Source organism: Anthonomus grandis, chromosome 20 (genome assembly GCF_022605725.1).
Source record: "Anthonomus grandis grandis chromosome 20, icAntGran1.3, whole genome shotgun sequence".
NCBI classification, from domain to species: domain Eukaryota; kingdom Metazoa; phylum Arthropoda; class Insecta; order Coleoptera; family Curculionidae; genus Anthonomus; species Anthonomus grandis.
The window spans coordinates 5,068,916-5,083,327 of NC_065565.1; the positions used below are offsets into that span (position 1 = coordinate 5,068,916).

General features: G+C 33.7%; 2 protein-coding genes across 11 annotated transcripts in view; one reads left to right on the forward strand and one right to left on the reverse strand.

The window, feature by feature from the left end:
* The window catches only part of LOC126747994 (disintegrin and metalloproteinase domain-containing protein 10), an 86,529-nt gene extending 84,586 nt beyond the window's left edge, over positions 1-1,943 (reverse strand). For all 10 annotated transcript variants that reach the window (XM_050456993.1, XM_050456991.1, XM_050456989.1 and 7 more), the window contains exon 1: positions 1,514-1,943. In XM_050456993.1, the coding sequence (XP_050312950.1) occupies positions 1,514-1,619 (106 nt within the window). In that variant the 5' untranslated portion in view covers positions 1,620-1,943. The remainder of the gene's footprint in view (positions 1-1,513) is intronic.
* A 6,898-nt stretch (positions 1,944-8,841) lies between these two features.
* Positions 8,842-14,412, forward strand: part of LOC126747846 (tubulin-specific chaperone D) — a 33,787-nt gene continuing 28,216 nt past the window's right edge. The window contains exons 1-5 of the mRNA XM_050456748.1: positions 8,842-9,566; positions 10,694-10,944; positions 11,007-11,229; positions 11,394-11,542; positions 11,600-11,829. Of these exons, the coding sequence (XP_050312705.1) occupies positions 8,929-9,566; positions 10,694-10,944; positions 11,007-11,229; positions 11,394-11,542; positions 11,600-11,829 (1,491 nt within the window). The 5' untranslated portion in view covers positions 8,842-8,928. The remainder of the gene's footprint in view (positions 9,567-10,693; positions 10,945-11,006; positions 11,230-11,393; positions 11,543-11,599; positions 11,830-14,412) is intronic.

The following is a 14,412-nucleotide window of genomic DNA, read 5'->3' on the forward strand; positions in this document are numbered from 1 at the left end:
TTAATATTCGTATTATGCATATGTGCATTTTCATGCCACTGGAAAAAGACAGTATAAGTTCTTAAATTAAATTTTGTGTTATTGTTCTTTATACTAGTACCACAGATTTACAGAATACCAGATGCGAAAGATCGCGGATATAAGCTCCCAATATTTGATGCCCTAAAAAAGGATGGTTTGGACTGGCCACACCAATGCATTTTTTTTAAGTTTTTTTTTTGTAGGGATAGATGTTCTGCACTATAATTTTGCTGGGATATTATAATGCATTTATAATGTCAAAATAGAAATAGGCTTAAATAAAACAGAATGTAAGGGTTCTTGAGTACATTTTTATTTCATTTAACAGATTTAAGGATCTTATTTAATAAAACATTTAAGATCACCCAGGAGGCGTGTCTGAAGTCTGGCGCTCGCACGCGTATTTTCGATCAGTTTCGCATCTGTATTCTGTAAATCTGTGCTAGTAGGATGAACCCACTATTGTGTATTTTTTTTAAATGCATCATTTTTAATTATGTGTTAGGAAAATACTGATCAAACATCTACTGGTCTATAATTACTCATATTATTTCTATCTCCTTTTTTATATATTGGCACAGGCCTAGATTTTTTTAGTAATTATTTTTTTTATTGTTACACTGCCTAATAGGTATAAATCCAATTACAAAGCAAGATAAAGAAAAACACTATAATGTTCCTCAAAAAGAGTTAGAATCATTGCAACTGAACCAATGAACACATCAAAAAGCACTGCCAAGGAGATTATGTGTTATGTACATGATGCAAAGGAAACTGTCATTTATTGGTTCTGACTCTCGACAAAGAAAGAATTAAGCTTCAACATAAACCTGTACAAGGAACACAAAAGTTAATTCTACTTAAAAGAGTCAATAAGTAGTTTCTTCTTGATTTAAGCATTTTAAGCATAAAAAGCAAGTTCTCCTCAGAAAATCGGTGGGGGGGATGGGAACTATGGGTTTTCAAGTATAGCAACTTTAAGAACCTACTTTGCACTCTGTCCAGACCTTTTGCATGCACATTATCAAAGATATGTAAAGATCATATATAGTTCATAGTTTATTTTCTTTGTTGTTATTTTACTGACTGGTCTGTTATAAACAATTTAGCAGATGAAGTATTCCGATTGGCACAGACTTGTCCAAATAATTGACAGGTTGACCCGATATAGTACTTAAAAAAGAAGAAGAGGAGTTATAATTGCAATTTGTAATTGGACTTATATACTGTTACAAGAACTAAATAAATCTTATCCTTTAGTATGTTATTTTTAGTGTTTTGCATGTTAAGATGTATGAAACGAATCAATAAATAATTATTGCATTTTTCATTAATGTTGTCAAGTTTTAATGAACTAATGATGGTTTAGAACAGTAATAATTATAAAGGCATAGTAAATTAATTGGCTTTATCACCAATTACACACAGACAGACAATACAAGGGCATACATCTGCTACATAAACACAACACAAACAATAAAAAAAAACTTACCACTTTCAACTGGATTTAATAAGAACAAAATTGATAAAAATACTGCAGTGCAAGCACTCAACATTATAGAGGATCCGCGGCAACAGGCGTGCATCTTCACATACATTTGCCCACTTATATCAGACCTTTTGCCATTATTTACAAATTACTGCTGACTGAGAGGAATTGAGTCCAGTTAAATCTGATGAACCTTTGTGAATTATCCAGGCAAGTGCGCATGCTATTTTCAATGAAAAATCGCTTTTCGATCGCTCCGGGATGCACTGAATACGTTAAAACGGGTTTTCCTCGATAAAATATTGTCGATTTTGCGATATTGGCAGGTTCCCGACGAAAAATACCCAGGGAAATTCGCAATTTCGTGCAAAACACTCCCAAAGTATGATTCGTAAATATTTTGGAAAAACAGAGACGTGAGCTGACGATTTGACGTGTGACACTCGTCCAGCATTAAGGCGCTTTCACGATTATTCACCGATTGATCCGTTGGTTGCACCGACTACAACCAGGCACGAAGAAAACTGGCGCAGTCGGTAGGATATTATTGTGTATTGTAAGAAAACAACATCTAGTGATAGTGATAAGCTGAATCATCGAAAATGTAAAAAAGGTCGTCGATAGTTAAAGAAAAAATTTATGGGCATTATTCTCTCCGTGCTCGGATTGAACGCTGCTCGGAATATTATTTGTTACTTTTGTGTTAATTATTATTTTGTAATAAACTTAATTATCGAACATCGATGCTATTATTATCAAAACATATCTAACAGTATATATTATTGTGCACTAATGTATATTTATTTTTATATTAATGCAGAAATTGCTGCCTCCTTAAAAAATCAGGATAGTGTAAGTCACCTTAAATCAGTTTAAATAATGTGCATAAATTAGAAAATTTTCGATCATCTTCCGAACTCCTTACATTGCACATTGGCCTCATATCCTGATATGCCCACTATTCTCTAGGAATATTTTATTTATTTAGTAATGATGGGATACCCCATTACATAAGTTAACATAATAATAACAGCATTTATTTGATTTTGAAGTGTTCTTTCCAAGTCTGGTCAAACAACACATATCATCGGTTTAGCTGGAATTGAAGAGAATCACCTTAAAAAGGTTATAAGGCTCGGATAAGCGAGTCCCAACAAATGTTGACCTCACAGCCCTTAGACGCAACAAAATATACATAAGAAGACCATGGACTTGGCTAACAAAAGACTATAATAATGCTGAACTGTAAATTCCTAATTATAATATCTATCAGTTCACTAGAGATATGAGTCCTAACACAAGAGAGAGAAGAGGTGATGTTATAATTTGCGTAAAGATAACAATTAAATCATCACCGACCATTGTAGCCTCCACATTGGTTAAACAAATTTACACTTATAAATATTGGGCCTAAAACTATGGTCATCATTCACCAGAGAAATTGTATGCCAGTCACTGCACTGAGGCTTAAACTTGATAGTGATTATGCATTAATTAAGAGTCGTTTACATCTGGTTTCGTTGGAACGTAGGCGGCATATGTCGGGTATGATGTTCGTATATAAGCTAATTAATGGTTACATAGATTGTAGCAGTTTGTTGGAGTGCATACACTTAGATTTACCAGCTAGGATTAGAAGTGGTGCCTTTCAATCTTTCTATATTCCGTTTCACCGTACTATGGTCAAAATTCTCCCATAGATCCTTACTGTGAACCAATAAATAGTTGCAACATTGAAGTGTAAAGTGGTGAATTTATTTAAGAAGCAACTGGTCAATTTTGTTATTTAGTTTTAATGTTTGAACCTTTTAAGTTTGTATCTCGGTTTATATAGTAGCGCTTATATTTACCGAGCTATGTTATTTTTTTGCAGAATCCTTCTCTTGTCCATGAAATAGACTCAATCAAAATTCCCAAACTGCGAAGTCCCATTTTTAAGCGCCTATGGGCTCTATCCTTAAAATTCTAACGGTGTTTTCATGCTTTCACCCTTCTATTTTTAACGAACTTATCCGCAAAGCAATAGCGCCTATATTTACCGAGATATGGAATTTTAATGCAGAACTCTTTATTTGTCGTTGTAACAGACCCAGTGAAGAATCCCAAATTGCAAAGTATAATTTTTTAGTACCTATGAGTTTGATCCTCAAAATTCTAACGGTGTTCTTATGCTTTCACCCTTTTTAATTCAACAAAATTATCCACAAAGCAATAGCGCTTATATTTACCGAGATATAGATTTTTAATGCAGAACTCTTTATTTAATGATGTAACAGAACCAGCGAAAAAATCCCAAATTACGAAGTTCAATTTTCTAGTACCTATGAGCTCGATCCTCAGAGTTCTAACGGTGTTTTCATGCTTTCATCCTTCTATATTTAACGAAATTATTCGCAAAGCAATAACGCTTATATTTACCGAGATATGGAATTTTAATGCAGAACTCTTTATTTGTAAATGTAACAGAACCAGCGAAAAATTCCAAATTACGAACTCCGATTTTTTAGTACCTACGAGCTCGATCCTCAGAATTCTAACGGTGTTTCCATGCTCTCACCCTTCTAAATTTAACGAAGTTATCCGCAAAGCAATAGCGCCTATATTTACCGAGATATGGATTTTTAATGGTATGGATTTTTAACTTATGTAATGGGATACCCCATTACATAAGTTAACATAATAATAACAGCATTGTGATTTTTTTCTGTCGGGTTATTTGAAATAGTTGGTGCATCATGATGGAGTAGTAATTATTCCCGAAGAAATTCAAAAGCATATTCAAAAATTCTTGTAATTTAATTTGATCCGAGCACATAGGGGCTGAGAAATCAGACTTCGAAGTTTGGGAATTTTGATTGGGTCTATTTCAAGGACAAAAGAAGGGTTGTGCAAAAAAATACCAAAGCTCGTTAAATATAAGCGCTACAGCTTTAGGGATAGTTTCGTTGAATTCAGAAGGGTAAGAGCATAAAAACACCGTTAGAATTTTGGAGATCGAGCTCATAGGTGCTAAAAAATCGGACTTCGCAATTTGGGATTTTTCATTAGGTCTATTACATGGACAAAAGAAAAGTTCTGTATTAAAATACCACAACTCGGTAAATATAAGCGCTACAGCTTTGTGGATAATTTCGTTGAACTTAGAAGAGTGAGAGCATAAAAACACCATTGAAGTAATAAATAAATAATAAGTAACTCATTATGAATTCATCACAACAATACAGATTTTACTTAAGTAACTCAACACCATTGAAGTTGTGAGAATAGAGCCCATAGGGTCTTAAAAATCAGACTTCGCAGTTTGGGAATTTCGATTGAGTCTGTTTCATGGACAAGATAAAGATTCTGCAAAAAAATACAATAGGTCGGTAAATATAAGAGCTACAGCTCTATGAATACTTTCGTTAAACTCAAAAGGGTCAAACCATCAAAACGCCATTAGAATTTTGAGGGTCGAACCTATAGGGGCTAAAAAATCAGACTTCGAAATTTGGGATTTTTCACTGGGTCTGTTACATCCTCAAATAAAGAATTCTGCATTAAAAATCCATATCTCGGTAAATATAGGCGCTATTGCTTTGTGGATAACTCCGTTAAATTTAGAAGGGTCAAAGCATCAAAACGCCATTAGAATTTTGAGGATCGAACCTATAGGGGCTAAAAAATCAGACTTCGAAATTTGGGATTTTTCACTGGGTCTGTTACATCCTCAAATAAAGAATTCTGCATTAAAAATCCATATCTCGGTAAATATAGGCGCTATTGCTTTGCGGATAACTTCGTTAAATTTAGAAGGGTGAGAGCATGGAAACACCGTTAGAATTCAGAGGATCGAGCTCATAGGTACTAAAAAATCGGAGTTCGTAATTTGGGATTTTTGGCTGGTTCTGTTACATCGACAAATAAAGAGTTCTGAATTAAAATACAATATCTCGGTAAATATAGGCGCTATTGCTTTGTGGATAACTCCGTTAAATTTAGAAGGGTCAAACCATAAAAACGCCATTAGAATTTTGAGGATCGAACCTATAGGGGCTAAAAAATCAGACTTCGAAATTTGGGATTTTTCACTGGTTCTGTTACATCCTCAAATAAAGAATTCTGCATTAAAAATCCATATCTCTGTAAATATAGGCGCTATTACTTTGCGGATAACTTCGTTAAATTTAAAAGGGTGAGAGCATCGAAACACCGTTAGAATTCTGAGGATCGAGCTCATAGGTACTAAAAAATCGGAGTTCGTAATTTGGGATTTTTCGCTGGTTCTGTTACATCGACAAATAAAGAGTTCTGCATTAAAATTCCATATCTCGGTAAATACAGACGCTATTGCTTTGCAGATAATTTTGTTTGAATTCAGAAAGGTAAGACCATAAGAAAACCGTTAAAATTTTGACGATAGAGCCCACATGTGCTAAAAAATCGAACTTTGTAATTTGGGATTTTTCGATGGTTCTTTTACATAGACAAATAAAGAGTTGTGCTATAAAATTCGATATCTCGGTAAATATAACCGCTATTGCTTTGCGGATAATTTCGTTGAATTTAGAAAAGACAAAGCATGAAAACACCAGAAGGATTTTGAAGATCGAACTTATAGGTACTAAAAAATCGGAGTTCGTAATTTGGGATTTTTCGCTGGATCTGTTACATCGACAAATAAAGAGTTCTGCATTAAAATTTCATATCTCGGTAAATATATGCGCTACTGCTTTGTGGATAACTCCGTTAAATTTAGAAGGGTCAAACCATCAAAACGCCATTGGAATTTTGAGGATCGAACCTATAGGGGCTAAAAAATCAGACTTCGAAATTTGGGATTTTTCGCTGGGTCTGTTACATCCTCAAATAAAGAATTCTGCATTAAAAATCCATATCTCGGTAAATATAGGCGCTATTGCTTTGTGGATAACTTCGTTAAATTTAAAAGGGTGAGAGCATCGAAACACCGTTAGAATTCTGAGGATCGAGCTCATAGGTACTAAAAAATCAAAGTTCGTAATTTGGGATTTTTCGCTGGTTCTGTTACATCGACAAATAAAGAGTTCTGCATTAAAATTTCATATCTCGGTAAATATAGGTGCTTTTGCTTTGCGGATAACTTCGTTAAATTTAGAAGGGTAAAAGCATGAAAACACTGTTAGAATTCTGAGGATCGAGCTCATAGGTACTAAAAAATCGGACTTCGTAATTTGGGATTTTTCGCTGGTTCTGTTACATCGACAAATAAAGAGTTCTGCATTAAAATACAATATCTCGGTAAATATAAGCGCTATTGCTTTGCGGATAATTTTGCTGAATTAAGAAGGGTGAGGCCATGAAAAGAGCGTTAGAATTCTTAAGATCAAACTCATAGGTACTAAAAAATCGGACTTCGCAATTTGAGATTTTTCATTGGGTCTGTTACTGCTTTAGGGATAATTTCGTTGAATTTAGAAAGATGAAACCATAAAAACACCGTTAGAATTTTGAGGATCCATCTCATCGGTGCTGAAAAATCAGATTTCGCAATTTGGGATCTTTCATTGAGTGTATTACATAGACAAATAAAGAGTTGGGCAATGAAATACCATAGCTCGATAAATATAAGCGCGACTATATAAACCGAGATATAAACTTAAAAGGTTTAAATATTAAAACTAAATAACAGTATTGACCAATTGCTTCTTAAATACATTCACTGATAGGCCAAACACTTCAATGTTGAAACTATTTATTGGTTTACAGTAACGATCTATGGGAGAATTTTGACCATAGTACGGTAAAATGGAATACAGAAAGATTGAAAGGCACCACTTCTAATCCTAGCTGGTAAATCTAAGTGTATGCACTCCAACAAACTGCTACAATCTATGTAACCATTAATTAGCTTATGTACGAACATCATACCCGACATATCCCGCCTACGTTCCAACGTAACCAGATGTAAACGTGTCTCAATTATTGCATAATCATGATCAGGTTTAAGCCTCAGTGCAGTGACTGGCATACAATTCCTCTGGTGAATGATGACCATAGTTTTAGGCCCAATATTTATGAATGTAAACTTGTTTAACCAATGTAAAGGCTACAATGGTCGGTGATGATTTAATTGTTATCTTTACGCAAACTATAACTTCTCTCTTTCTTTGTTAGGACTCATATCTCTAGTGAACCGATCGATATTATAATTGGAAATTGCAGTTCAGTATTATTATAATCTTTTGTTAGCCAAGTCTATGGTCTTCTTATGTATATTTTGTGGTATGTTGTTGCGTCAAGGGCTGAGAGGTCAACATTTGTTGGAACTCACTTTTCCAAGCCTTATCACCTTTTTAAGATTATCCTTTTCAATTCCAGCGACACCCATGATATGTGTTGTTTGACCAGACTTAACATAGGTTAAGTACAGGAGTTAATGCTAGAGATATTCTCAGAAAATGGAGAGTTCCTGACAACAAAATTCAGCATTTTATAAAAAAAATTGTAGTATCTTCTATTTGTAAATTAAATCCAAGTGAGCTATCAAAACTCTCTACCTAATCATGACTCCGAAGTTTTTAAAGTGAGTTGGTCTTGGTAGTGTCACATTATCAAATTTTGTACTGGTAAGAAACACAGTTCTTTTTTAAGGAGTAGGAAATTAGTTGTTCTTCTTGCACCATTCATTAACTGAGTTAATGGCTGCTTGGAGTTTAATGCAGTCCTCAATAGTATCAATTCTACAGTATAATATTTTATCATCACAGTGTAACAAGGCGTTTAAGTCCAGATCTTTAGAAATGGTATTAATAAATGAGTGGAAATGTAGAGGTCCCAATATGAAGCCTTGTGGTTTGCCTGAGAGACCTATTATTTCACTTGGGCTCTGTCCAAAGCATTCAACATGTTAAGGGCGTTTAGTAAAATAAGAAGAGATAAAAGTAACGGATATTAATTGGCCAGCTAGGTCGCCAGACCTTAATCCAATAGAACGCATGTGGGATGCACCCGGAGAACTGTTAGAGGCAGATGAAATCCGTCAGAAACGGTGGAATAACTGTTAAAAGCTACAGAAGAATATCGAATAGCATTTGAAGTATACCAGGATGGTATTAATAAGGAGGTTATAGAAGCAATAGTGAACATTTATTTGTTTTTTTTTTTTAATTTTCTTTTAATAAAGCACTTAAAATACTCAAAAAAATATATTTTTATTTACTTTTTATTATTATTATTAATATTATTATTATTATTATTATTATTATTATTATTATTATTATTATTAGTAAAACTAGAGTCCATTAACCGCAATACAACCAGATGGGACCGCTTGAACTACGCTCATTTCGGTGCAGTGACGTTCGATGACAGTGACAGTTCGAATGTCAAATACAATGAAATAATTCAAATATAAAAAAATAAACAGATTTGAATAAATAAAGACAATTTAAAGGAAAATGACGAGTTTACGTGCAGAAGAAACGTCGTCGAAAGAAGAGGAGCCTTTCGGTCTGGGTTGTGCCTTAGACTACTTCTCAGACTACGAAGAAGTCCTTCAGATGATTGATAACCTCCAAAGTGTGATTCAGCTGGAATCATCTTCCCCTAGGGAGAAGGCATATGAAAAGTTTTCCTTTATTTTGGGCCAATATATTGAGCAGCCCCATTTGTTAGACTCTCACATAGACTCGATTCTGGAGAAATTCATTACTATTATCAGAAACAATGACAGTTCCCTGGAGCTTAAACATGTTACCTTCAAATACATGTTCGTCTTAGTCAATGTCAGGGGCTACAAAGATATAGTTAAACATTTGCCACATGAAGTTGCAGATTTTGAACCGGTATTATGTTTCTTAGAGGCACAAAACCCCAATGATACAGACACTTGGACGACAAGATACATTTTGCTGCTCTGGTTATCTATCATTATAATGATTCCTTTTGACCTCTCTCGCTTTGATGGCTTCGATAAAACAGATGCTTGTAAGAAGCCTATAATGGAGAGGGTCCTGGACATTATTAAGACTTATGCAGTTGTTCCTGATAAATGTAGAGATGCTGCAGCATTTTTATCATATAAGTTTATTAACAGGTAAGCAATTAAACTAGTTTAATAAAAATGAGAGTCTGAAGATAACTTATAATAGTAAGTAAAACTTTAAACAAATGAGAATATTAGTTATTACTCTCTTTACTTGTATTAATTAATATATATTATACACTAATAAAGTCTTAAAGTAAAAAAAAAAAAATCCACCTTGTGCTTTGAACCTAAGACTTGGACCTATTTTAATCACCAAAAAACGTAGTAAGTAGCATTTTATTTACTTATTTATTTATTTAAAGAATACAAAAAAAGCAAGAAATAAGCAATTCAAGGGCAAAAATAGACTTTAAATTCAAGGGCAAAAATTAAACAATATACGAAAATAATCCATGTTTCATTGTTTGAGCATAGGTTTAGGATGCACCTTGTGATGGATGTATGATGTATATTATCGAGACAACATTCTCTCTTTTTTCTATTAATATATCCTTGCTTATCTCACCTATGTCAAGAGAAAACTGCCTCTTTTCTCAATACATGGTTAGAGTACTAGCATCACTAGCAGATACTAGATATTAACTTTATATATAGAGTCAATAGATTTAGGAGACCCACTGAATATTATGGAATTTATTTTATTCATATAATAGACTATCTATATATCCAGCTCTTCCACCATTAAGCAAATCCACTTGCTTATTTATATAATGTGAATGTTCCATAATCCTCATTCTTTCCTATTGAACTTTTAGAAATTAAAAACACTCTTCTCACAATTAGAACAGTTCTGGAGAAGAGGGGCTTCCTGTAAAAATTTTTTTCAATTCTCTTGATTTTGTACTGACCATTTTGGAGTGGGTTAATCCCAATTACAGGATGGTCCTTCTAATTCTCACCAAACTCACTCTTGTTGAAAATGTCTGAAATGCTATTCTTCCTGCAAACAAGCAACAAGTGCCAGTTTAGGTTTCTTGAGGGCACTAGTACTAATGATCCAATTAAAGTAATTTATATTAGATGGTCTGGCAGTTTTTTATCATGCATTAAAGGCCTTTGATTGTGTTCATCATGGATTTTTGCTAAGGAAGAGTGCTCAATATGGTGTGGCTTAATTTTCATTTATATTATGTCGTAGAAATAAAGCATTATATCAATTTGCTTTACATTTCTAGAAATGATGTCAAAGAAAAGCACCTTTCCTCATTTATTGAATGGGTGTTTGACAAAAGCTTATCGAAAGATTCAAATGTATTTATCAAATACGGAACTTTAGCTTGTATCGCTATGATCATTAAACACGGCAAAAGGGAGGACATACTGCAACACGCCCCGAAAATCCTCTCGTGGATCATAAACTCGGAGTTTAAGGAGAGTTCTGGCACCAGTGTACAAAAGCTGGTGTACAAAATCGTTCAAAGAATAGGTATGGTCAGATTAAAACAGTTTCTACTCAAGCAGTGACTCTGGCCTCTTTAACTAATGCAGGTCTGACATTTTTACCCCCTCGATTGGCCTCGTGGAGGTACCAAAGAGGGAACCGGTCTTTGGCGGCCAACCTGAGTGCCGCAGCCGGCGATTTGTCGTCGTACATCCCCTCTTTTAACAGATCTGAGGAACAGCCTGAAGAACAATTCAATGTACCAGATGAGGTTGAGGAAGTTATCGATCAACTTATTCAAGGATTGCGGTGTGCTGATAGCGTTGTTAGGTAAGTTTTTTGACCGCGACAAGGTGTTTGCACCTCTTCAAATTGGTTTTTTGTGGTAAAGTTAAGCCTTTTACCTAAGATCCTGTTGGATATGGTCTCTTGATGCCTTCCCAATTATCCAGAATCTTCTGAAGAGCACTTAAGTTCATTTAACGCTTTTATAGATGGTCCGCAGCCAAAGGAGTGGGTAGAGTGACCTCGAGACTTCCTAAAGACTTAGCGGATGAAGTTGTGGGTTCGGTGTTAGAGTTGTTAGGGCCTAGGGAAAACGACGGGGCTTGGCATGGCGGTTGTATTGCCTTAGCAGAGCTAGGTAAAGCGACTCTAGGGTTAATACTTCTGATATTTTTGGGTTATCTGCTGTTTATAGGGCGCAGGGGTCTGCTTTTGCCAGAGAGGTTACCGCAGGTCGTACCGCTGGTTTTAAAAGCGCTGGTTTACGATGAGCCCAAAGGATTTTCGTCGGTCGGGTCGCATATTAGAGACGCCGCCTGTTACGTGTGCTGGGCCTTTGCTCGGGCCTACGAGCCCCACGATTTGGCCCCGTACGTTCAAGATATCGCAAGCACTCTGTTGATTGTGACTTGCTTCGATAAAGAGGTTTGTTTACTTGAGTAATATTTGATTTTTTTTGGTATATACAATCTTTCGATTTATTTGCGCAAAGTATGAAATTAAATAAACACTTTACAAGGAAAAAGAAAAATTTAAAAGTGCGAAATTGTGTAGAGTCCACAAAACTTCAAGCATAAAATTCGGTAAAATTGGTATAGTGGTTGGGATTGATATCCCGAAGGGTTTTTTGAGATTCACAGTTTTAATATCGGGATTAATCCCGAAACATACAATTACAAAAAAATACAATTTTTTTGAAAATTTAATGAAAAAAACAAAAATAAAATAAAACTAAACAAAAAACAATTTTTGGAAAACTTTGCTTTTGAGGGACGTGTTTTGTTCTATTGTACTTAGAGAGTTGATTTAAAAACTACCAGTAAGGAAATCATGAATTATAATAAACTGGAAAGTTTCAAGAATCTACTCCCAAAAAAAGTGAAAATTTTGGGCAATTTTGGGTTTTTTTATGTAAAAAATTCTGCTTTTGGGAGATAAATTCTGTTCTATTATACTTAGAGAGTTTATTTAAAAACTACCAGTAAGGAAACCATGAATTATAACAATCTGGAAAGTTTCAAGAATCTACTCCAAAAAAAAGTGAAAATTTTGGGCAATTTTGGATTTTTTCATGTGAAAAATTCTGCTTTTGGGGGATAAATTCTGTTCTATTGAACTTAGCGAGTTGATTTAAAAACTACCAGTAAGAAAACTATGAATTATAATAATCTGGAAAGTTTCAAAGATGTAGTTCAAAAAAAAGTGAAAATTTTGGCCAATTTTGGTTTTTTTTATGTGAAAAATTCTGATTTTGGGGGACAAATTTTGTTCTATTGTACTTAGAGAGTTGATTTAAAAACTACCAGTAAGGAAACCATGAATTATAATAAACTGGGAAGTTTCAAGAATCTACTTCCAAAAAAAGTGAAAATTTTGGCCAATTTTGGTTTTTTTATGTAAAAAATTCTGCTTTTGGGGTACAAATTCTGTTCTATTGTACTTAGAGAGTTGATTTAAAAACTACCAGTAAGGAAACCATGAATTATAACAATCTGGAAAGTTTCAAGAATCTACTCCAAAAAAAAGTGAAAATTTTGGCCAATTTTGGGTTTTTTAGGTAAAAAATTCTGCTTTTGGGGTACAAATTCTGTTCTATTGTACTTAGAGAGTTGATTTAAAAACTACCAGTAAGAAAACTGTGAATTATAATAATCTGGAAAGTTTCAAAGATGTAGTTCAAAAAAAAGTGAAAATTTTGGCCAATTTTGGGTTTTTTAGGTAAAAAATTCTGCTTTTGGGGTACAAATTCTGTTCTATTGTACTTAGAGAGTTGATTTAAAAACTACCAGTAAGGAAATCATGAATTATAATAAACTGGAAAGTTTCAAGAATCTACTCCCAAAAAAGTGAAAATTTTGGGCAATTTTGGGTTTTTTTATGTAAAAAATTCTGCTTTTGGGAGATAAATTCTGTTCTATTATACTTAGAGAGTTTATTTAAAAACTACCAGTAAGGAAACCATGAATTATAACAATCTGGAAAGTTTCAAGAATCTACTCCAAAAAAAAGTGAAAATTTTGGCCAATTTTGGGTTTTTTAGGTAAAAAATTCTGCTTTTGGGGTACAAATTCTGTTCTATTGTACTTAGAGAGTTGATTTAAAAACTACCAGTAAGAAAACTGTGAATTATAATAATCTGGAAAGTTTCAAAGATGTAGTTCAAAAAAAAGTGAAAATTTTGGCCAATTTTGGGTTTTTTAGGTAAAAAATTCTGCTTTTGGGGTACAAATTCTGTTCTATTGTACTTAGAGAGTTGATTTAAAAACTACCAGTAAGGAAATCATGAATTATAATAAACTGGGAAGTTTCAAGAATCTACTTCCAAAAAAAGTGAAAATTTTGGCCAATTTTGGTTTTTTTATGTAAAAAATTCTGCTTTTGGGGTACAAATTCTGTTCTATTGTACTTAGAGAGTTGATTTAAAAACTACCAGTAAGGAAACCATGAATTATAACAATCTGGAAAGTTTCAAGAATCTACTCCAAAAAAAAGTGAAAATTTTGGCCAATTTTGGGTTTTTTAGGTAAAAAATTCTGCTTTTGGGGTACAAATTCTGTTCTATTGTACTTAGAGAGTTGATTTAAAAACTACCAGTAAGAAAACTGTGAATTATAATAATCTGGAAAGTTTCAAAGATGTAGTTCAAAAAAAAGTGAAAATTTTGGCCAATTTTGGGTTTTTTAGGTAAAAAATTCTGCTTTTGGGGTACAAATTCTGTTCTATTGTACTTAGAGAGTTGATTTAAAAACTACCAGTAAGGAAATCATGAATTATAATAAACTGGAAAGTTTCAAGAATCTACTCCCAAAAAAAGTGAAAATTTTGGGCAATTTTGGGTTTTTTTATGTAAAAAATTCTGCTTTTGGGAGATAAATTCTGTTCTATTATACTTAGAGAGTTTATTTAAAAACTACCAGTAAGGAAACCATGAATTATAACAATCTGGAAAGTTTCAAGAATCTACTCCAAAAAAAAGTGAAAATTTTGGCCAATTTTGGGTTTTTTAGG